Below are 23,800 nucleotides of genomic sequence, written 5' to 3'. Positions count from 1 at the left end.
CTCTGTAGTACTGTCCCCTTCACCGACTTCAATTTTTGATGGACTTTTACACATATTTTTTCTATGAAGGCAACACCAAGTAATGCATTCCGGGCATAGTTTAAATGTTGGGAAATGTGTTATTGATGAAAAAGAGCTTTAAAAACATCAATAATAGGGTTTAATTTCGATAAAAACGTTGTCCCGGCGAAATAGTGAAACGGACATAGTCCAGGTTGGTTACGCAGTTTTCGCTACTTAGCGAAATACTTTTTACCAATATTTTAGGTTTTTTTTCATCCTGGAAACCCTGTGACCATAGATAAAGCTTGTTTAAGCGTCAAATTTGATTTATAACAGTCAAAACGCAACCTCCAAGGCGTACTGGTGTGTGACCGGTAATTTTACTCAATGTTTTGTCCGTTTTGTTCACATGTTTATGCAGCTTGAACCTTAAGTAACTAAAACACTGTTAATATTAAATAAAACCATGTTTCATATAGTTATTTATCAAGCACATAAGTTGAATATTGCGGTTAGTTTTGTATTATTTTGAATAGATTTAATTCTGGATCAGACAAATCGTTACGTCCTTTTGGTTACAATTTGAAGCGTAACATATAGCCGGACTAGAAAAATGTAACCAAACGGACACGGTAAAGTCGCACGCACATTGAGTATGTATAGTTTTTACCGTGACTTTGTCTATACTTATTTAATTCATATGCAATCAATAAGTCATATTTTATTAAGTAATATTGAGTTTCTTATGTTTAGAACTCTATGTACTGATTTTGGTACATATTTTGTAGTCCTTTTTTTATTCACTGAGTATTTGTGTAAATTTTTGATTATTGTGATCTCGTCTTTACTTTGTCCATTAAGTTACATAGGTGTCCATTTGGAAATGTCCCCTTGATTTCAAAAGTATTTATTATTGTTTTTTCAAAGTTTATAAACTAAAATATTTATTTTTTTTGACAATAATAACTAGTCTTGGTAATTCTAACTATTGTTATTCGTCACATGGCAGTAATGCCAATAACTATGTAATAAACCTAAAAATATCGTACGATTTGGGGCCACCTCGTAACCAAACCACCTAAAATTCCCTTTTATGACAAATGTTTGTTCTAAATTGGACAATGATGATTGTTTTTAGGTTGTTTATTAACATTATTATGCTTTAAACATAAAAACATTTGCTTCAAGTATGTCTTTTATTGACTATTTCAAAAACCATTTGTAACCAAACGGACCGCAAAAAACCTCCCTCATCCTATTAAATATTAATTTTAACTGGTTTATGCTAAAAATATGACGATTCTCTTTTATGTTTCGTAAACTAGAATATATTTACTCATAAAATCACATAAAAAAGTACCAAATAATCCAAATTTTATTTTCAACTCGTCAAGTGAGTCATGGTACAACTTTAAATGGAAATGCCCATATCATGATGATGATGCGAGTAGCAAGTATATTGATCAAGACATCGAAATTACAACCTTATGTCGTTGCGAAAAGAACTAGTTTCATCTAAACGCCGTTACTGCCACGAAGAGGCATTTTTATTATACCTACTAATCTTGAAGATAGAATAATTTTAGTAAGTACATAATTAAATATACAAGTTTATATCTAGTTTAATTGTACAAATTTATAAAAATATCATGAATTTAACTAGGATGCAGGAAAATTCATTCATTTTAATATTGCAATAACACATCTTCAAAAAAAAAAAACTTTTATGGCGGCAAGACGTGTTTTGAAAACTCTTGTGTAAAATTATTAATTTTATATTCAATTAACGCGTGTCTTTCAGTTATTTGTGTTTTAAGATACTCTTAAATAATTAACTTTCTGGTTTTTCATAAATTTGAAGCGGTCCCGACTGTTACAGTCGGGATCCGAAACCAATGTCCCACAATAAAGGTGATGGCGCAAATGAAACTACAAATCACGTAAATAGCTCCGAGACAATCCTACAAAACGATTCCATGGACTTAACACAACGTGATATGGACTTCGAGTTACAGGAAATGACGACTGATAATGGTGAACCGAATCCATCAGTTGACCTAAGTTCACCTAAGGTCAAGGGTAAGCTTAAGGCAAGACAGTTTCCCAAGGTTAGTACTGAGACAGTTATTACGACAGAACATTCCTATGCAACCAAGAGGAAGGACGACGCTGAATGGACATTAGTTACCAAAAATCCAAAGCGCCGTTATGTGTTTAACCCAGAATTATCCGTGGGCACAGAATTAAGCATTACTTGCAAAGATATGCTGCCAAAACAATTTGCGCTAGCGAAGCTGCTAAAAAGTCATGATATTCTAGGTATCATTAGAGTCAGGTACGTTAATTCATATAAAGTGCTTGTCCAATTTGATAATGAAACCAGCGCTGAGCGGCTTATGTCCAAGGTTGCTATGCATGAGGAGTTGGGCTGGCGGTGCCAAAAAACATACGAGGTTGGTGTTTCTTATGGCATTATTAAGGATGTGGATTTAGATTTAAGTGAAAAAGATATGATAGAGAGTATGACATGTGGAGTAGAAATAGTTTCAGTAAAAAGATTAAGTAGAAAAAGTTCAGATGAATCAGGATGGAAGGACAGTGAGACCGTACGTGTATGTTTCAAAGGCCCCATATTACCACCTTACGTTTATATACATGAAATGCGAGTTAAGGTTGAACCATACTTATTTCCAGTATCACTTTGTGCCAATTGCTGGCGGTATGGTCATACAAAGAAAACGTGTTCCAAAAAATCTACTTGTCCTAAGTGTGGAGGCCAACATTCAAATTGCGAGACAACTGTATTCACATGTCGTAATTGCTCAGGAAATCACATGGCTTTAGACAAAATTTGTCCACTCTACCAAAAAGAAAGAAACATAAGGAAGATTATGGCTGAATTTAATTGTACATATAAAAAGGCGTTGAATAAATATGAACCAGGTTCTAGTAGCCCGCCAGCCCCGGCGGCATCAATGTATCAGGAAAACTTTCCCCCTACGCTTAGGACAACTGAGACGACTTCAGTGGCTGAAAAATCAACAGTGGAGCCTGCGGTAATCGAACCAGCATATGCAAAAGTAGTGGTGACCCAAGCTGAAGTTCATAGTGATGCCCCAGGTAAAAAAAATATATCGTTAACTCCATCTAAAAAGGCAAGCCGTACTAAACCTAAACGCAGGAAGGCCGAAGTGAGAGAAAAAGATGACAGTTATATCTGATAATAACTTATCAAGTATGGAAACTGATGATAATGACGTTCTACCAGAAATAACGAGCAAACCCAAGGAAGTAAGTGAAAATAAACTTAAATTTAGTTCACTAATTGATAAGTTAAAAGATATCATATTCATGAAAAACTTGACGATAGTTGAAAAAATAAAATTAGGGGTTCAAACTGGATTAGAATGGCTTTTATCTTTTGTTATGAAGAATATACTTGACATGTCCTGCTTAAAATCCTTTTTTAACGCCACAGATGGCTAGTAACTTAAACCAGTGCAGACTTAACATGTTGCAATGGAACGCACAGAGTGTTAGACCAAAGTTAGTATCGTTTGAAAATCTACTTATTCAGGAGAAGATCCATATAGCAGCACTTAGTGAAACATGGTTAGATTCCGACTGTTATTTTCGCATTAGTAATTATAATATATATAGGGCGGACAGATCGGATGGATATGGTGGTGTTGCAATCCTTACGCATAAATCGATTAAGTCTGAGCATTGTCGTGTTCAACACCCTAATCCTGGTGTAGAAGTTGTTTACGTTAAAGTGTTTAATTGTGATCAAATTAAAAACGTGATTTCAGTTTACTGTCCGTCTTCTGTAGTGACTCAGCAGAGTGATTGGGATTTTATTTTTTCAATCGTGCAACATAACGTGATTATCATGGGTGACTTTAATGGCCATCACACCAACTGGTCATATAAAACGGATACTCGCGGCACTCAAATATATGATTCTCTTGTGGACTGTAATCTAGTTTCTCTTAATGATCACAGCCACACAAGAGTGCGCCTAGTGAATGGAATGTTACAGGAGTCGTCTCCAGATATTTCTATAGTATCTACTGATCTTTATTTTGCATTTAATTGGAACGTTATGAAAGAATCACTAGGAAGCGATCACCTAATTATAAAGATTTCTACATATTTAAATTCTTGTGTTAACTCTGCTGTACCAAAGAGAAACTATAAAGAGGCTCAATGGAATGAGTACAGAATGTATTTAGAAAATAAGTTTGCTGATTTGTCTTTGCCTGAAGCTCCTCAAGAATCATATAATTGTTTTTTAAGTATTATAAATGAAGCTGCTGATCTTTTCATACCATATATTAAAATTAACAAATCCAGCAAAAAAATTCCAACCAAAACCATACTGGAACCAGGCTTTATCCAAAGCCGTTGCCGAAAGACGTTTAGCTCTCTCATTGTTCAGACGAAATCCTACACCACAAAATCTTGAGGAACTTCAGGCTAAGATAAGAGACACTCAGAGACTTATTAGAACGCGTAGAAATGAAAGTTGGCAACAATTTTGCAACTCCATAAGCGAGTCCTCATCAGCCTCTGAAGTTTGGTCTCGGATGAAATGGGTAAAGGGCTATAGGTCTTCTCGGCCTCATGTTAGTGCAGAAAAAGCTCATAATCTTCTTTGTTCTCTCACGCCAGATTATGTATCACCGCCGACGCCAGTGATTGAGTCGGGTAGTGGCACGGTTATAGACGAACCATTTACATTACATGAACTAGATTCTTGCATTAAACCAAAAGATACAGCTCCGGGTCATGATGGGATAGCTTTTTCTATGATTAAAAATCTTCCTGAGAAAGGAAAACTCTTACTATTATCATTGTACAATAATTTCTACTCCATAGGTTTTGTCCCTACTCAATGGAGAGAAATTAGTGTAGTCCCGATACCTAAACCCGGAAGAGACCCCTCCTCTGACTCTGCTCTTCGACCAATCTCTTTAATTTCATGTGTGTGTAAAATATTTCATTCTATGATAATTAGGAGGGTGGAATGGTTCATAGAAAAAAGATGTATGTTTGCCGAAGAAACTGTTGGTTTTAGAAAGTGTCGATCATCTTTGGATAATTTAAGTAGCTTAGTTAGTCGGATTCAGACCGGATTTTCAAAAAATATGATCACTTTGGGGTGTTTCATAGATATTGAGAATGCATATAATAATGTAAATGTTCCCACTTTAATTGAAATACTTGACAGGCTACGAGTCGGACATCATATTTGTCGATATCTATGGAATTTCTTAAAGGAAAGATACCTCACAATACAAACTGATGCATCTATGTTAAGAAGATCAACTGGTCGCGGGTTGGCTCAGGGAGATCCTACTTCGCCATTGCTTTTTAATGTTTATACTTTGCATATTCAAAAATCAATTACAAGTGTTTACTTTTCACAGTATGCAGATGATTATATTTTATATGTTACAAAGAAATCTATAGAGGAGGCCGAGGATGTATTACAAAAGTCCCTTAATGTTTTTAACAAATGTCTGAATAATCTCGGTCTTGAAATATCTATATCTAAAACTAAGTTATGTGTATTTAAAAAAGGTATTAATAGAAAACCTGTAAGCATCAAAATTAATGATAAAAAAATAGAGTTAGTCGAGTGTGTTAAGTATCTAGGAATGTGGTTGGATCGATCTCTTAGGTGGGAAAAACATATTAACGAATTAGCTCAAAAGATTCAGAAATATTCCAATGTTTTAAAAGTTCTAGTTGGACCGGGATGGGGTGTCCATCCAAAACATCTCCGAAGATTATACTTTGCTGTAATTCGTAGTCGAATAGATTATGCGTCTTTTCTTTACGACGATAGTTGCGATTCTCATTTGTACAAACTCGATAAAATTCAAAATCAGTCATTGAGGACTATCGGCGGTTTTATTAAGTCTACTCCTATACACGCAATGGAATGCGAATTGTGTGTACAACCGTTGTACATTCGTCGCATCTATTTGGCATCCAAGTTTTGGCTAAAATCTAGATCTTTTGAAGATAACACAACTATCAAACTCTTAGATGGATTAAATAATGACTTACAAGTTCGAGACACTTTGCGAATTAAAAAACCTCTTCTTCTTACCATTCATAATATGTATAAGTTAACAAATATGTATTCCAGTAAGGTATTAGAAATGTTTACTTTGGACCAATGGGTAAATCATATAGATATTTCTAAATCTATTAAGTTAAACATTACTTCTATTAACAAATCTAAGCGCGAGTATGACAAAATTTCCCTAAGAACTTTTGTTAACAATTTTTTACGTACCAATTACTCTGGATTTTATTGCATATATACCGACGGTTCTAAGGAAAAAAACTCATTAGGTGCTGCGATTTATGACCCTCAATCGAAAGTATCGGTTAAATTACATATAAAATATGATATGTCAATAATGCACGCTGAGTTGGTTGCCATTGCTGAGGCCTTATCCTACATTCAATCCCTAGATTGCAATCATATAGTCATTCTGTCAGATTCTAAAAGTGCTCTGCAGCATATTGCTCGGTGTACCACGAAAAATCGATGTCTCCCGGTTGCCTATTCCATTTTAAATATCATTGATAAATTGCAATCGCAAGATAAGACCATAATTCTGCAATGGATTCCATCTCATGTAGGTATAGCCGGTAATGAAGTAGTGGATTCCATAGCCAGGCTGGCTTGTCATGGTGGAGTAGAATGTAATACCTTGCCTTTTTATACGGATTGTATAATTTTAGCCAAACAGAGAACCTATACTTTATGGAAAGAATACTTTGATAAGAGATCAACAGAGAAGGGTATTTGGTACAAGACGATCCAACCTCATCCTTTAATGACACCGTGGATTGATTGTTTGCTTAATAGACGTGACATTGTATTGATGATGAGACCAGTGGCCCATTTTATAAAGCTACAAGTTACAATTTACAAGCGGAAGTCTCTTTCTAACCCTATGTGTTAGAACGAGACTTCCGCTTGTAAATTGTAAGTTGTAGCTTTATAAAATAGGCCACTGCCCATCGACACCCCATACTTTGATAAATTATGAAAGCCCTTGTTACCAACATTGAGGCATAGAAATAATCTTATCGAATTAAAATGACTGCTGTTGCATTTTGGTGGCACATACCATACTTGCTTTTAACATAGACGTATTATACTTACTTTTCTTTAGGTTGGTATGATTGGTAATAAAACGTCAAACGTCATTTGAATTGTCGTGAACGTGAAAATACGTGGTTATTTTTTATTGTAATTGGTAAAATAACTTTAGCTGTTATTTAAATGGGGGCCAAATCTTTAAGGAAATGTGAAGTTTGTAGTGGGTGTGTAAGAAGACTAACTACTGACGCATTTTTGGCCAAATTTCCAACTTGATCCGAACAGGTCGGTAAACTGATGTTTGTATGCAATATTTTCATTTTTTACTTTGAGTCGTTAACAGTTACTAATTTAATTAGTTTTAGTCGTGTACAATCCATGATTAAAACGAAAATATTTTGTGAATAAAGTATTTTTAAGTAAAAAACTAAGTAACCTATGACACGAATAGTGTACGACCAATTTTATCGATAATCTCTTTATTTCAGATGTCGATTATGGGCAAAGCTGAGGAAAAGGAAATGAGGATTTGGCGTATTTATTTACCTATTCAAAAGCTGAATGGAAACAAGTTCATTTGTGGAAATCATTCTCCATCCAGTGCCTTCAATAAAAAGGGACCAGATTAAAAAAGAATGCGCGCGAATTCAGCATATTGTAATATGCCTACTTGAATAATAAACTATGTTATTTTTATCATGTAAAATAAAATTGTTTATATATATATAATGTTCTTTTATTTTATTAATAGGTAGTACAGTAGGTAAATACAGCAGCACGTATCGCACATTTATCGATATCGATAAACAGTAGGTACTGGAAGTGTCGAGCCCTAGCGTTGTTTTTTTTGTGTTAGTATTGTGTGGTTTTTCTTTTTTTAACAATTATGGTCTGGATGCGAGATCTTTAAGCCTGTATTTGGTGTGTTGGGATATGTACGTTCATAATTCGGTTCGAGGATTGTTCGAGAGTGCCGACTCTTAAAACGTAGTGATTATATGCTCTTTGGATGAGACTACGTTCTGGACATATCCCATTGAATAAATTCGGTTATTTAATGAAGAAAGTTCCTTCTCCTAATTGTGATGAATGTGATGTATTAGAAGACGTGTACCATGTTATAATGGAATGTGTCCGGAATGAAGCTGCTCGGATACAACTGGCTTTTTCAAGCCATAATAATATGTTTGATGTTGGGGGCTGCAATAGCGTCCTGGCTGCTCCTCTGTCGGACGCCGCCATGGCGCTATTGCAGCTTGTACGAAAAGCTTTAGTATGTAGAATAAGTTAGTTGTAAGAATATATTAATTTGTGGTTTTTTATGGAGCGACATGTTCACCTCGGTGACAAGCTCTAAAAATAAAGAGAAAAAAAAAATAACACATCTTAAAAAAGCATGATTGCGTTTAACGAAACGTCAAAAAACGTCTTTGCATTGTAAACAGAAACACTGCAGTGTAATTTCTTGTTTTATGAGAATTTTAATTAAATTTCTGTAAATTCAAGGCAGAATTATGTCTAAATCAGTTCACGTAGTCGATGGCGAAGCTTCGGAATCGGATTCCGAGATAGAAATTGGTAAATCGCCGGTAAGTTTACGTATTTGCTGACGTAGGTAGTAATAGTTTGGAGGAAACAAATGTTTTTTTGTAAATCTCACAGTAACTAATATTAATAGAAAGTATATTTATGTTCTACACTACAAACAATATCTATCAATACAGTTATTGCCATTTTTTGGTGATAGTAACTGTACATACTCATACAGTTTGAAGATCAGATCACATAATTATACTGTCTGTTAGGAATGAAGGTTTTGTAACCTCTGGCGTCCCATGGTCCTTATAGCATACTTACAAATTATATCGAATGAAAATTAAATTATTATAAAAATTGGAACAGAGTTGCTTTTGTTTTTGAATATGAATGAATTTTTGATTTTACTCATAATTTCTGAATTAAAAGTGCAACAGTAGAAACACAGTGGCTTAGAAATGCCCATTTTGGTGTTAAAATTCAAATATTACTTACATTTTTTTTCAGTCCTTGGACCTGCAATCAGCGGAGGCATTTGTTGTTGCCGGAGAAGCCCCAGAGTCCGATGATGGTAAGACTGCCAGTTGTTTAGGTTACCCAAATACATCCTAGATTTAAAGGAAAACTAAATTTATTAGAACAAGCAAGTCAATGTACTAAATTATTTGTGCTAAAAACTATCTATCTATACTAAACTAACTATCTATCTATGTGTCTATGATTTAGACGCACCAGCATCAGCTGCCTGTCTAAAACGAAATAATAAATAATAAATAAATAAATAAAAATCTTACTTTAACCACAGAATAAGTAACAGTACTACCATACAGAAAGGAAACTTCCCACAAATGGACGTAGTTTAGGGTAAAAGATCCAATCCACAAAAATCTGTTAGTAAAATTTGAACTTTCTGTCAAAGGGAAAAGTCATTCATTTAAACGACAAATTTTAGAGGATGGATCTTTTACGCTAAACTACGTCCAAATGGAAGTTTGACAACCGGTCAGGGACGAATCAAGCTGTCCCTTTCTAATCATCATCATCATATCAGCCAGAGGACGTCCACTGCTGGACATAGGCCTCTCCCAAAGAGTGCCACAATGACCGGTCTTGCGCCACCCGCATCCAGCGGACTCCCCTTTCTAATGTATGGCACTATCTCATTCGGTTAATTAGTGTTGTCAAAATTCAAGTAATTATCTGTGTTCGTGCACGCAAAGGGGCATCAAGTTATGCCAACCCTAATAATTGCTCGGGGCAATGCTAAGCTGAACGGAGAAGGCCTGAATGCTCTAGTTTCCTACCCCTGCTTGAACGCGAGATGTTAAACAAGAAAGAACTTTCTCCCCTTGTAATACAAACTATTATTGCTTGCCAGAGGGCAGGCTGCCGACGCCCATAGTGCTGGCAGACCTGGACGTGCCGCTGCATGTGCCGTTCCAGCACCAGAACAAACTGCCTGGCTCCCTGCTGCATCAGAAGTTGTGTGAGTATGTTATATAACAGGCAATTTCACAGAGGATCTCATATTTTGAACATCTCAATTTTAAACCTTGTTTTAAAGCGTAGCGACTGGTCAGGTATTGCTGTACTTAGACCTTACACCGTAGGTTAAAGAAGTAGTAGTAGTAAACTCTTTATTGTACAAAAAGACATTAAAAATAACATACAATTAGTAAGAAGTACAACGGCGAACTTATCCCTTTGAGGGATTTCTTCCAGTTAACCTTTGAGTAGGTGAGAGGAGAGGGTGAAAAGAGGATGACACATGCAGCAAAATGTACAATAAGGTACCAGAAAGAAATCATTTAAATTAGCTTTAGTATAATCCTTTTGTGGGAAGCGCTGGTGGCCTAGCGATAGGAGCGTGCGACTCGCAATCTGGAGGTCGCGGATTCAAACCCCGGCTCGTACCTTACCAGTAGCTTTTCGGTGAAGGAAAACATGGTGAGGAAACCGGACTAATCCCAATAAGGCCTAGTTTACCCTCTGGGTTGGAAGGTCAGATGGCAGCCGCTTTCGTAAAACTAGTGCCTACGTCAAATCATGGGATTAGTTGTCTAGCGGACCCCAGGCTCCCTTGAGCCGTGGCAGAATGCCGGGATAACGCGAGGAAGAAGAAGATAATCCTTTTGTGGGGCAAGCCGGCCGCCAGTGGCAGTTTATATGGCAGATTATTGAACTTATAAAGGTCGAAATAGATGATCATAGATACATTATACTTTATGCACTAGAGCATAAAAATCAACTTTTGCCGCTTATACGCAACTTAAACACTTTACAAGCAAGTGACAAATGAATTTCTGTGACTTTTAGGGTCGGTTGCACCAAACTGTTCGAATCGTTAAAGAGTTCACTAAATTTTTATGTATGGAAAGTTTCACAGTAAAGCGCCGGGGCGCGCCGGCTGACGTTGATCACTCTGTTAAATGTGGTTGGTGCAACTGGCCCTTAGTATTCATAACACCTTACCTGTTAAAGTCTACCATTTATTGTATAATAAGGGCCAGTTGCCAACCAACCAACCACATTTGACAGACTGATCAACGTCAGCCGGCGCGCCCCGGCGCTTTACTATGAAACTTTCCATACATAAAAATTTAGCGAACTCTTTAACGATACGAACAGTTTGGTGCAACCAACCCTAAGTGTTATAAAATGAATAAATAGCACCTTACCAAGGGCACAAAATTTTGATATAGTCAGACCGTAAAAAGTCTGCAGCGATTTTGATAGCCCACACAGTGCAAGTGTCATTTTAAACGTCAAACTTCTATGAAATTATGACGTTTACATAACACTTACACTGCGTGGGCTATCAAATCCGCTGTAGACTTTTATTGGTGCGACTATAGGTATTTTTAATATTTTAGCTTTAGTTTTTAGTTGTAGTTAATTTTAGTTTTATATCAAGAGTGAACAGGCACCTTCTGGGCGAGCTCGCTCCATCGTAGGCCACGTCTACGCTGCTAGTCTGTGGCCATGAGTAAGCCCATTCATAATAAAAAAAAAATAAAAAAAATATTCATTTTATAACACCTTACCTTATTTTTCCAGGGGAATGCAACGTGTCCCTCCGAGCGACCCTGGAGGGTCTGGTTAAGCATACCACCGACATCGCTGTGGAGAAGCTCACCAGAGCTGACAAGATGCTGCTCAATGGACAGGTACTATCTCAATCATCATCATTTCAGCCTATATACGTCCCACTGCTGAGCACAGGCCTCCTCTCATGCGCGAGAGGGCTTGGGCTATAGTCCCCACGCTAGCCCAATGCGGATTGGGGACTTCACATACACCTTTTGAATTTCTTCGCAGATGTATGCAGGTTTCCTCACGATGTTTTCCTTGTTGTTGTTGGACTGGTACTATCAGCTTACCCACAAGTGTGCAAAAAACTGGTTGTTCCATAAAGTTTGGGGCCATTAATGTCCTGTAATTATTCCTGCTATTTTTTGTAGTTGGTGTATATGGGTCATCCATTAATTATATCACACGAATTTCTAGGTTTTTTTACCCCCTCCCCCCTCATTGTCACATTTGGCAAACCCCTCCGTCCCTGGTGTAAAGACAGGTTTTTCAAAATTTTCCACGAAATCAGCAAATCGAATACCTTATGGCGGTTGGCGCTTACGCTATTATACGCTCCAATATTATTGCGGCACTATGCGACGTAACCGCCAGCCGCCATAAGGTACCTTTTGCCGTGGAACGTCACATATAACAATGTATACTTGGTCAAGCAGATCTTGTCAGTAGAAAAAGGCGGCAATTTTGAAAAATGTAGGCGCGAAGGGATATCGTCTCATATAAAATATGAATTTGGCGCCTTTTTCTACTGACAAGTTTTGCTTGACCATCTATATTTAACTTTCAGGAAAGTATGCGCGCTACTAACGCTAACCTGACGCTGGCGCGGGCGCGGCTCAAGCAAATACATACGGAGCTAGAAAACGCGCACTGCAGCAGCGCTTTACCCACTGTTAGGATTAAATAAATGTAAATCGGAATAAATAATAGTACTACCAAAGAGAATAGAGTATATAGAGAGTTACTGTCATGGTAAATTAGGTAGCCACAGTAAATTCAGCAGCAGAAGTTGCTAAGCGGGCGAGGCATTCAAAATTACCTTGACACGCTCTTATTCGCTTAACAATAAAGTCGCTTCAAGATCATTTTGAACACCTGGCCCGCTTAGCAACTTCTGCTGCTGACTGTACATCTACTGCCATCTTTCGACAGAATATTAAAACTGTTAGAACGCCATTTGGCTTTGATCCTTATTCTTTCACTGATATGTGTTAATTCGTTAAATATTGAAATGAATGCCATCTACTCGAGAAGGCCAAAGGTTATGGCGCCATCGCTCGAAAAGATTGCACCATACCTTTGGCCTATTGTATGAGGATTATTCAGTAATCCCGATTTAGCGTTTCTCAGTTGGCGTCACTTAAACTAACCCGATAATATGTACCACCTTTATAACTGGTTTGTGATATGCAATAAATGATTCTATTCGATTCAGTTCGACATTTTTAAGGCCTCATTCGCACGAGCGCTTTTACAATGCGCGTTAAAGAGGCGTTTGAATGACATAAATCGATATGGATATTCACACGATGGCGGTGGCGATTTTTATGAAGCGTTATTGGATTTTCGACTTTAAGCGTTGGTCGTTAAATCGAATTTAGCGTGATGACGGTTTCAATCGCTTTATTAACGCGCGTTGTAAAAGCGCTCGTAGGAGGCTTTAAGGGGTGATTATATGCTTCTTTGGTGGTGTTGGGTACCATATCTTCAGAATAAAAAAAAATAAAAACCTTGCACTAACTTTTGATTTTTATTAGTATTATAAAATTACAAAAACATTGTAAATAGTCATGGATCTTTAACCCGACTCAAGCTGAATAAGCGGTAGTGTCAAAGCCCCAGGCGGCCATTTTGTCGTCGACCCAGCGGCGGAACATGGCGGCGGCCGCGTACACGGCCGGCACGTCACGCGCGCCGCACCCGATGCCCCACGCGACCAGCCCGGTCAGCTTGTAGCGGTCGTTGCCGATTGGACACGCTAGGGGAGCGCCACCGTCGCCCTGGGGGGAAAAGCAAGATGTTAGCCCTCTTAGGGGTCATCCATTAATTACGTCACCAATTTCTAGGTTTTTTGACCCCTCCTTGTCACACTTGGTCACATTTGGCAAACCCCTCCCCCCCTAGTGTGACGTCACATTTTTTCTACGAAATCGCCAAATCGAATTAAGTTAGTACCTATGTATTATTAATATTTTATCAAAATATTTTTGACGATATAAATATTAGTAATTTTATAACCCAAAACTGCTTAGGAAAGAAAATGAAACGATTAAAAACTATTTTCGTTTTAAAAACTTGTTATTTAAATGTACAGCGAATAAAATAATTTAAATAAATTTTCGTTTATTGATGAAGTTAAAGTGACGTCACAAAGTTTGTGTCTCCCCCCCTCCCCCATGTCACAATATGTCACATGTTCTTGACCCCCTTCCTCCCCCTAAACGTGTGACGTAATTAATGGATGACCCCTTAGGGCTCATTTGACGGCGCGCGAACTCGTATACGATTTTAGTTACATCGAGGTCACATTAATACGCCCAACCGATTAAATAACGCAACTTGTCTCGGATTCCCTCTCACTTCTTGCCCGAACCACAGAATAACTAATAGAGTACTTACTACACACAGAAAGTGTACAGAAAGGACACTTCCTACAAAACCGAAGTGTCACAGCGATTCAGGGTCGAATCATGAATACCCCTTTCTAACGTATGGAATAATCCCTTCGACTATTTAGGGTTGTCAAAATTCAAGTAATTATCTTATCTGTGGTCGTGCACGCAAAAGGACGTCAAAGTGTCAACCCTAATAATTGCTCGGAGCAATGCTGAGCCGAACGGAGTCGAGTTTGTCCGAAGTCAGGAGTGTCTCCCCACTGCCCGAACCTACCACCCACCTTGCAAGTGTCCTGTCCCTCCTCGCCCCCGGCGCACACGAAGCTCTGATGCAGTCGGAAGCGGTGGCCAAGCCGGGTCCGCTGCAGCAGCTGGTTGCAGATGCCGTGCGGCACCATGGGCAGTTCGACTTTCTTCAGAATCACAGCGTATCGGCCTTTCTGACCTGCACAATTAGAATTTTTAAAATTAAAACTATGCGATTTAGACTATTCTCTACCAGCCAACCAATATCAGAGAGGGTATGTTTAGTTCTGTGGTGTTTCAAACGAATGATGCTTACCAAAGACATCCTTGCCCCACCCATTGGCCACGCACTCCCGGCCACTCTCGAAGCTCTCGCCCTGTTCCGGCAGACAGAGGAGCCCTATATGCTCAGCCAGCTCCACGGGCTCCGCCAGCCGCAGCAGAGCCATGTCATTCTTTAAATTCTTGCTTTGGAAATCTGAAATGAGAAAATTATTATTAGGATCAATTTTATTTTCATGTATAGAGGCAAGGACCATAAGTTTTGGAGGAGGGAACAGTCGAGTATGAAACCTCGATTTTTGAGATTTTTACGCAGGATTTTTCGCCATGTCCTTATCGCACTAGTTTTAGGAGCCGCTTCGGTTAGCGAGACGGGTATATTTACCTAAAACATTTAAAACTCAGCTCCTGTTTCGTCTTAAAATCTTTAAGTAAGTATGATTTTAACTCTTTGAACGCCAGCCGCGGTTCAGTTGACGTCTTTCTCGGTCAAATACTTATTTTTCTTGCTGGAATAAGCAAGCAAGGTTTTAACCTTGATCAAAGCTATATGTTAAAAACCGGACAAATGCGAGTTGGAATCGCCCACCGAGGGTTCCGTACTTTTTAGTATTTTTTGTTATAGCGGCTACAGAAATACATCATCTGTGAAAATTTCAACTGTATATTAGCAATCACGGTTCGTGAGATACAGTCTGGTGACAGATGGACGGACGGACGGACAGCGGAGTCTTAGGTAGTAATAGTAGGGTCCCGTTTTACCCTTTGGGTACGGAACCCTAAAAATCATTATCTTTCTCGCGTTATCCCGGCATTTTGCCACGGCTCATGTGAGTAGAGTCCGCTTGACAAATTCCCAAGAATTGACGTAGGCACTAGTTTTTACGAAAGCTATATGATAAAAATGTGGGTACCCAAATCGTGAAATACCTGAGTGTATGTATATTTCAGCCACGTCCCGTTCTTGATGAGGAAGACGCTCCTTGGCCGTTTGTGTGTCCCATTCGCCAGCGCGGATACGCAGCGACCCCGGTGCTTGGCTGAAGACGAATTCAAAATTGAGACGAAAATAAACCAAATATCTAGTGAACTAGTCCTAAGGCCACTTGCACCATTAACTAACCCGGAGTTAACCGGTTAAACCTGGAGCTACCTGGAGGATTGTGTTTGAAAATACATTTTACACATACACTTAAAACTAAACAAAAACAAGTAAATCAACACTTGAGACTAAACAATATCGAACACTTCATCTACAGTATAAAAACACCCTCTCAATAAAAACAGTTTTAATTTGTGTTTAAGGATATTACTTTATGATATTCTTTTAAGTTCTATAGGAAGACGGCCTGGTGTCTTACACAGTGTTCCTCTATTTTCGATGATGGACGGAAATTAACTTTTATATTTTTGGTTGACACTTTACGCAACTCCTGTTCCTCATCGGTTTCAAATCTTACTCACCCCGCAACAACGTGGGCTGCCGTGATGACCACTTGTGGGTGTATAAGAGATCCCACGCCGATGTATCCATTGGGGCCCATCAGCGCCACCACCCACGGGAACTCGCCAAACTGGGCCTCCGCTCCCTACAGACAAGAAACAAATGGGTGAAGCAACTTTTTCTTGTCACTAGTTGCCATGGTTACGGTCACTCTTAAAATACTAGTTATTCCGTATTTAAATGAACCAAACCTTGATTTTTAGGGTTCCGTACCCAAAGGGTAAAACGGGACCCTATTACTAACACTTTGCTGTCCGTCCGTCCGTCTCCGTCCATCTGTCACCAGGCTGTACCTATCTCACGAACCGTGATAGATAGACAGTTGAAATTTTCACAGATGATGTATTTATGTTGCCGCTATAACAACAAATACTAAAAACAGAATAAAATAAAGATTTAAGTGGGGCTCCCATACAACAAACGTGATTTTTGATCGAAGATTTGCAACGTCGGGCGGGGTGAGTACTTGGATGGGGGACCGTTATTTTGCCTTTTTTTTGCATTATGGTACGGAACCCTTCGTGCGCGAGTCCGACTCGTTTGTAGAACATGGTACAGCAGCTCTTTTAAGAAACTATTATGCTATCATCTGCGAGGAGACAATAGACTCCTCGCTATAGGCTCTGCTCTTATGCTGCCCCCTATAAATAAATAAGAAATAAATAAATATTATAGGACATTTTTACACAAATTGACTAAGCCCCACGGTAAGCTCAAAAAGGCTTGTTGTGGGTACTCAGACAACGATATATATAATATATAAATACTTAAATACATAGAAAACAACCATGACTCAGGAACAAATATCTGTATCATAATACAAATAAATGCCCTTACCAGGATTCGAACCCGGGACCATCGGCTTCATAGGCAGGGTCACTACCCACTAGGCCAGACCGGTCGTCATAATAGTACTTGCAGCTGAACTCACGCTGCCCCCAATGACGTTGAAGTCTATCCCCTTCCGGTTCCGGTGGCCGCATCCGGCAGGCCGGGCCGGCGTGGGCGGCGGTGTCGGAACCGGCCCGGTGCGCGGTATCTTACAACACCTCTCCACGCTTTCTTGGCAGTCGTCCTTGCCGAACCTGAGTAAAGTAAAGTAAAGTAAAGTAAAAATTTATTTGTGGAACACAGGTACAGTTAAGGTCTTATATATAAAATAATAAATAGAGCTCTGTGTTTTGCCTATTGGCGTACAAATATTAAACTTAAAATAATGGTGACTCATTACGAGTATGTTTACCATAAATTATTACATTTAAAATCATAAATACGGTATCGTCTTGGGTCGTCCCATTCGTTTTTCGTCAAGTTCTGAAATGAGTCCTATTCTGCTTTCGTCACTCATTCTACATTGAAAGCCACCGACGATTGTGACGAATTTAGAATGGGTGACGAAAGTAGAATAGGACTAATTTAAGAACTTGACGAACGAATGGGACTACCCAAGACGATACCATAAATACATCTCAGTTACTTGGAATCACAGAATAACCTCGTGCCGCCCACCATATAAAATTATAGCCAAGGAATTTAGAATCTTGTTGTATTCTCAATTAGGTTGAATTTCATTTGTTCGAAAAGTTTACGAGACAAATGAAATGCTACCTATTTTTTTCATTATTAAGGTTGACATTCAATCGAATCGGAATGTACATCCTAATGCACATTGGGCGGCACGAGGATAAATAGTACTACCGTACAGAAAGGAAACTTCCTACAAAACCGAAGTTTGACAGCGGTTCAGGGTCGAATCGTGCTGTCCGTTTCTAATTAGCACTATTCCTTTCGGCTATTTAGGGTTGTTAAAATTCAAGTTATTAATATTATATGTGGTCCGGCACGCAAAGTGAAATACGAGCGATCGAAATTTAGAATCTATTGGTAAGTATTGACCACTCGATTTCAATTCTATTAGTAGAATTTAAATGCCTAATAGTGGAGATATTATTTAATGAAATACGTGAAATCGAGTAGACGAAATTCGAAAATCGGCCCCCTGAATGGAAACAGAAATGGACTTGTTTTTTTTGCTCTTGGAGTAACATTTTAACTAAAATAAATTGCCGTCAAGAAATACTTTCATATGTATCTACCTAAATAGGCCGAGCTCACGGAAAAATGTTCTCTGGACCGAGCAAAGTGGCGTGCTCTTGTGATAGAGGCCAAGACTCATTTTGGGTCATCGCGCCAACCAAGTAAGTAGGGTATTTAGGACCTTACCTGATATCTAGAGACCCCCATCCAGTAACAGAGGCGTTGTTAGCGTCCACTCCATTTAGTTGATCATCGCACAGGTAGTATGGAACGCATTGGCACGACTCCCCAGCGCCATCTGTGAATGTAGACGTCGCGTCGGTCGAGCGGACTGTGTACTATAAACAGAAAAAAAATCTAGTTGGGAAACGAATGACCACCTTCGTTCCTACTTAGTTCAACTTAAATTCGGACGCCACTACAGAGCTAAGGTCAGTACCGTCTTTATCATAAGGGCACACGGGGCCCGTGCCCAGGGCCCCCAGCCTAGGGGGGGGCCGAAAGACAGTAACAGAATATTAGATTACCCATAAAGATCATAGTAGAAAAAAAATTCTTTAATTCGCTTTCTTTACTTTACAAAAGGGCCCCAATTTCTTATGTGCCCCAGGGCCCCAGCATAGGTTAAGACGGCGGCTTAGGTTACCAGACTAATAGCGCATCATGCGGCGATCGACATTAAGAACAACAATTATTTCAAAGTAATATATCTCTATCTATGAAGAACAATGAAAACAAGCAATATATTTTGAACTATTTATCAGCTAGGTCTTATCTCTGGGAAAACGCGCATTTTTGAGTTTTTATATTTTTTCCGACCAAAGCTCGGTCTCCCAGATATTTTAAACTTACGTCTTCAAGGCCAAGTGTGGTGGACCCCTGCTGGGGGGGAGGGGTGCCGAAGATCTCCAATAGTATCGCATTCTCGTCCGTCATTGTTTGGGGATGCGCGAGCGCAGACGCCACCGTCAACAGCAGCAGGTACATTTCTGCAACACAATTTAAAATACATTTGTGATGTTATCTATGAAAAGCGACCTCATTCTGCGCTTACGCCATTATTTTAACGATGCTCCGATATAAACACAATGCCGCGCGACGCTGTGCGGCGTAAGTGCCATCGACAATAAGGTCCCTTTTCATAGATAATGCCCCATTTAGGTTTAGTGATTTAATAGTTTTTAGGGTTCCGTACCCAAAGGGTAAAAGCGGGACCCTATTACTAAGACTCCACTGTCCGTCTGTCTGTCACCAGGCTGTGTCTCATGAACCGTGATAGCTAGACAGTTGACATTATCACAGATGATGTATTTCTGTTGCCGCTATAACAACAAATACTAAAAACAGAATAAAATAAAGATTTAAGTGGGGCTCCCATACAACAAACGTGATTTATGACCAAAGTTAAGCAACGTCGGGCGTGGTCAGTACTTGGATGGGTGACCGTTTTTTTTGCATTTTTTTCCGCTATTTTTTTTTGCATATGGTACGGAACCCTACGTGCGCGAGTCCGACTCGCACTTGTCCGGTTTTTGCATAAATCTGTGCCCTTCGGCGAGAGACGCATTTGTGTTTCTTGACATATTTTCCTTTAGCAACGAACGAGATTGTTGCTTGCGAAACATCTTGACCTCATGACATATTAAACATGGCATCATTGCCATCTTATCGGACTATACAAGGTTTTTAATTTTATTTGCGATATTCGCATAGGTCATAATTAAGGAAAAAACCAAATTCATAGACTTTTTAGTATAGGCACCGAAGCTAAAATGGAGATGGGCAGGCCATCTGGCAAGACTGCAGGATGGTCGTTGGACCAAAGCAGCTACGGTGTGGCCCGGACCCACAGGAAAGCGCGGCAGAAGCAACTGAAGCAAGCCGCGCACGCGCTGGTCAGACGACTCAAACTGGATAACGACAGCTTCAGACAGAGAGCTCTGGAAAACCTTAGAGGAGGCCTATACACTATAAAAAAAGAGGTTCTCATACATTTTTTTAATCTTTATTTATTTTGTAAATGATCATATTTTTTTTGTGTAACGATGTTGAGAAATTAAAGGCTTTTTTATTTATTTTATTTATTCGCATAGGTATACCTACAACTGAAGGAAATTCATATCCAAGTGGGAAAAGGCATGCGGCTTCGATACCGGAAGTCACGGGTATTTATTGCATGAATCTAGTATAACTGGATCAGTCATGAGGGATGGGGGAAATGCCGGAAATGACCGAAGAGTATGGCCGGCCATTACAAAATTGTTTTATAGTGTCATTACTTTTAGAAAAACGTGTATTCTACGCGCCCCACCGCGAAAAACACCCTTGTTTTGTGTCGTATATAGTTTTTAAAGAAAATCTAATCTTATGTTGTACTAGCGACCCGCCCCGGCTTCGCACGGGTTAAGAAATTATACACAAACCTTCCTCATAAATTATTCTATTGATAGGTGAAGCCGCATGAAAATCCGTTCAGCAGGTAGTTTTTAGGGTTCCGTACCCAAAGGGTAAAACGGGACCCTATTACTAAGACTTCGCTGTCCGTCCGTCCGTCCGTCCGTCCGTCGGTCCGTCCGTCCGTCCGTCTGTCTGTCACCAGGCATCTCACGAACCGTGATAGCTAGACAGTTGAAATTTTCACAGATGATGTATTTCTGTTGCCGCTATAACAACAAATACTAAAAACAGAATAAAATAAAGATTTAAATGGGGCTCCCATACAACAAACTTGATTTTTGACCAAAGTTAAGCAACGTCGGGAGTGGTCAGTACTTGGATGGGTGACCGTTTTCTTTTTGCTTTTTTTTTTTGCATTATGGTACGGAACCCTTCGTGCGCGAGTCCGACTCGCACTTGCCCGGTTTTTTGAGTTTATCGCGAACATAAGGGACAAACAAACACAAACAGACAGACGCGGCGGGGAATTTTGTTTTATAAGGTGTAGTGATTAAAATTACACTTTTTCTCTCTACAATTTCAAAAAATCTCTGGGAAAGCTTTTTGTTTCCATTATCTTTGGTTTTTTTTTTCCGAGCAAAGCTCGGTCTCCCAGATATTTTAATCTAACATGGGATAATAACACAGCCTTAGCTGTTTGTCTATGAATATGTTTGAAGCCAGACTATTTAGTAATGTTATCTTGGTATAATAAATGCACATGTTATCGCGAACATTGAAGACGACCTCTCGGACCGGTTGACTGAACTTGAACCTAATTACAATGCCGGCCGTGTCTTAGTTGTTATTACTATGCGCGGAGTTAGGTGACCATCATATTCTGGCCCCAATACATCATCATCATTTTCCTCGCGTTATCCCAGCATTTTGCCACGGCTTGACAACTAATCCCGAGAATTGGCGTAGGCACTAGTTTTTACGAAAGCGACTGCCATCTGACCTTCCAATAGTATTGTATAATATAATTGCCGGCTAAGTAGAAGCAACGAATTCAGTCGATCGATCAAATGCAATGCAAACGTAATGTATTGCAAATAGAATGAGATGGTGTCGTTTGTAGAGCCCATAAATACCATAAAACTGGCTTGATGGAGGCTGCAACTAGCTCCATGAGCAATTACATGATAACCTACGGTCCGAAGGCTAGCAAAAAACAAGGTTGTTTTATAGTGTCATTACTTTTAGAAAAACGTGTATATACACGCCCCACCATGAAAAACACCCTTGTGTTGCGTCGTACATTTACGAAAATCTGTCAATAACTTACATACCTACATACTTTTAACACAAGTATTTAATATAAGTACATTTTGTACTAGTTTTCAAAGTAGTTTTTTAAGTAGGTAGTTTTTATAGGGTTGTTATAAGTACATGGTGGGACAGAGGTCGAATTGTGACGTTATCCATGAAAAGGGACCCTATTGTCGATGGCGCTTACGCTATTATTAACGATGCTCCGATATAAATACAATGCCGCGCGACGTTGTGTGGCGTAAGCGCCATTAATGCCCCAATTATAAAAGTTAAAACTAGGTAGATTAGATGTGATGTTTGATTAGTATAACTTGCAATAACCGTGGTAACCTACCAAATACTCGGATCTTGTTACCAGACTCTGAAAATTTAGTTACTTGCATGTATATTTTTGATGTTTACCATTGTAGGTATGTTTGTCGAGTTTAAATATCACGTAATTTAGCTGCAATTATGTCGTTTTTTAACGTTTTGACTCTAAAATACAAAACAGAATTTAATCTTAATTGCTTAACGATTTAAGTCGGATCGTGATCTTGATTTGGTCGTACGAAAATACTTCTTATGACGCAGGAAATAAAAAATAAAATGACTAGTATTTTGCTTACTTCAATTAGTAGGTAGGTATTTGCTAATTAAGTAGGTAGGTAAGTATTTATTTGTGCTTTATATGTTTTTAAACGTGGGGCCTACTGCGAAATTCGAAATTTGTGGATCTCTCTATTTCTAACCGAAATGAGTTGGAGATGGACGCATTTAATTGCGATGTTTGCAGTGAACCCCCACATTTTCTCTCATGCGACCAAATAGCCACTTTAGTTGGAAACACACTATTCATAGGTACAGTCAGGTACAGTGAAGTGTAAAGATATGGGTGTACACAACACAACTTACTCAAAAATACTTATGTCCCATAGTTCTTAATAAATTCGCTGACATAAGAGCTAATGGTACATATTTATTTTTTGAATATGATTTGTACACCATATTTTTACACTTGAGTGTACTTACACGTCATCCAAGGATGACTTTTTGTAAACAAAAAAAGGGCACTGGTTATCAAATAAGTCATTAAAAGCTCAAACTCACCGATAAGATAAACAAAAGTCTTCTTTTTTAAAACTTATACACTCCTCACTTAAAAACCACAATTATAAAACACTTCAAAACCACACAACTTTTTTCCTATTTCCTACATTTATTTCCTTATTCTTAATTATTAGTTGATATGTTTTTAATGAGCGAGTGACCCTCCACGCGGCGGGAGATGGACTGATGATGTCAGATAGACGACTTTGTGTGTTCATGTATTTATGAAACCCGGTTTTGCCCGCTACGTAACATCGCGATTTACTTTTAAGTAACAAGGTTTTTTGTGTGAATTATTTATTTAAAGTTCTCATTAATTGTTTTTATTTGTATGTGAACCCACTTATTCATAGACTTCATAGCTGCTTCATAGTCATAGGTTATTTTGAGACTAATATTTTTTAAGGATAAGTGTTTATAATGAAATTAATGAAACGGTAGGCACTAACTAATAACAAACAACATTAACTGACCACTGATTATAGTTCACCAACATCTTTACAAGCCCACGTTCAAAAATAGTACCTACACTGTGTATTGCATAGATTTAGTGTATCC

At 38.7% G+C, this 23,800-nt stretch overlaps 2 protein-coding genes across 2 annotated transcripts; one reads left to right on the top strand and one right to left on the bottom strand.

Annotated features, from left to right (window-relative positions):
• The first annotated feature begins 8,559 nt into the window (after positions 1 to 8,559).
• Positions 8,560 to 13,192, top strand: LOC134676195 (uncharacterized). Its single transcript, XM_063534524.1, has 5 exons — positions 8,560 to 8,721; positions 9,176 to 9,239; positions 10,047 to 10,154; positions 11,726 to 11,835; positions 12,546 to 13,192. The coding sequence occupies exons 1-5, from the start codon at positions 8,647 to 8,649 to the stop codon at positions 12,663 to 12,665; spliced, it is 477 nt and encodes a 158-aa protein (XP_063390594.1). The 5' UTR covers positions 8,560 to 8,646; the 3' UTR covers positions 12,666 to 13,192.
• A 293-nt stretch (positions 13,193 to 13,485) lies between these two features.
• On the bottom strand, positions 13,486 to 23,425 carry LOC134676183 (phenoloxidase-activating factor 2). Its single transcript, XM_063534506.1, has 9 exons — positions 23,243 to 23,425; positions 19,295 to 19,431; positions 18,629 to 18,780; positions 17,337 to 17,490; positions 16,366 to 16,490; positions 15,832 to 15,941; positions 14,936 to 15,097; positions 14,655 to 14,818; positions 13,486 to 13,758 (listed from the first exon to the last, which is right to left on the bottom strand). Exons 2-9 carry the CDS (start codon positions 19,427 to 19,429, stop codon positions 13,567 to 13,569), a joined length of 1,194 nt encoding a protein of 397 aa, XP_063390576.1. The 5' UTR covers positions 19,430 to 19,431; positions 23,243 to 23,425; the 3' UTR covers positions 13,486 to 13,566.
• Positions 23,426 to 23,800: the final 375 nt, after the last annotated feature.

This window comes from Cydia fagiglandana, chromosome 24 (genome assembly GCF_963556715.1).
Source record: "Cydia fagiglandana chromosome 24, ilCydFagi1.1, whole genome shotgun sequence".
Lineage (NCBI taxonomy): Eukaryota > Metazoa > Arthropoda > Insecta > Lepidoptera > Tortricidae > Cydia > Cydia fagiglandana.
The sequence above is the reverse complement of the archived record's forward strand: the minus strand, read 5'-3'. Positions and strand labels throughout refer to the sequence as shown.

Coding starts and splice junctions, on each gene's coding strand:
- LOC134676195 (XM_063534524.1), top strand. CDS start 8,647: ATGTCTAAATCAGTTCACGTAGTCGATGGCGAAGCTTCGGAATCGGAT. Junction 8,722..9,175: donor TAGAAATTGGTAAATCGCCG/GTAAGTTTACGT, acceptor ATTTTTTTTCAG/TCCTTGGACCTGCAATCAGC. Junction 9,240..10,046: donor AGCCCCAGAGTCCGATGATG/GTAAGACTGCCA, acceptor ATTGCTTGCCAG/AGGGCAGGCTGCCGACGCCC.
- LOC134676183 (XM_063534506.1), bottom strand. CDS start 19,429: ATGTACCTGCTGCTGTTGACGGTGGCGTCTGCGCTCGCGCATCCCCAA. Junction 17,491..18,628: donor TGGGGGTCTCTAGATATCAG/GTAAGGTCCTAA, acceptor TACTTTACTCAG/GTTCGGCAAGGACGACTGCC. Junction 14,819..14,935: donor GTGGGGCAAGGATGTCTTTG/GTAAGCATCATT, acceptor CTAATTGTGCAG/GTCAGAAAGGCCGATACGCT.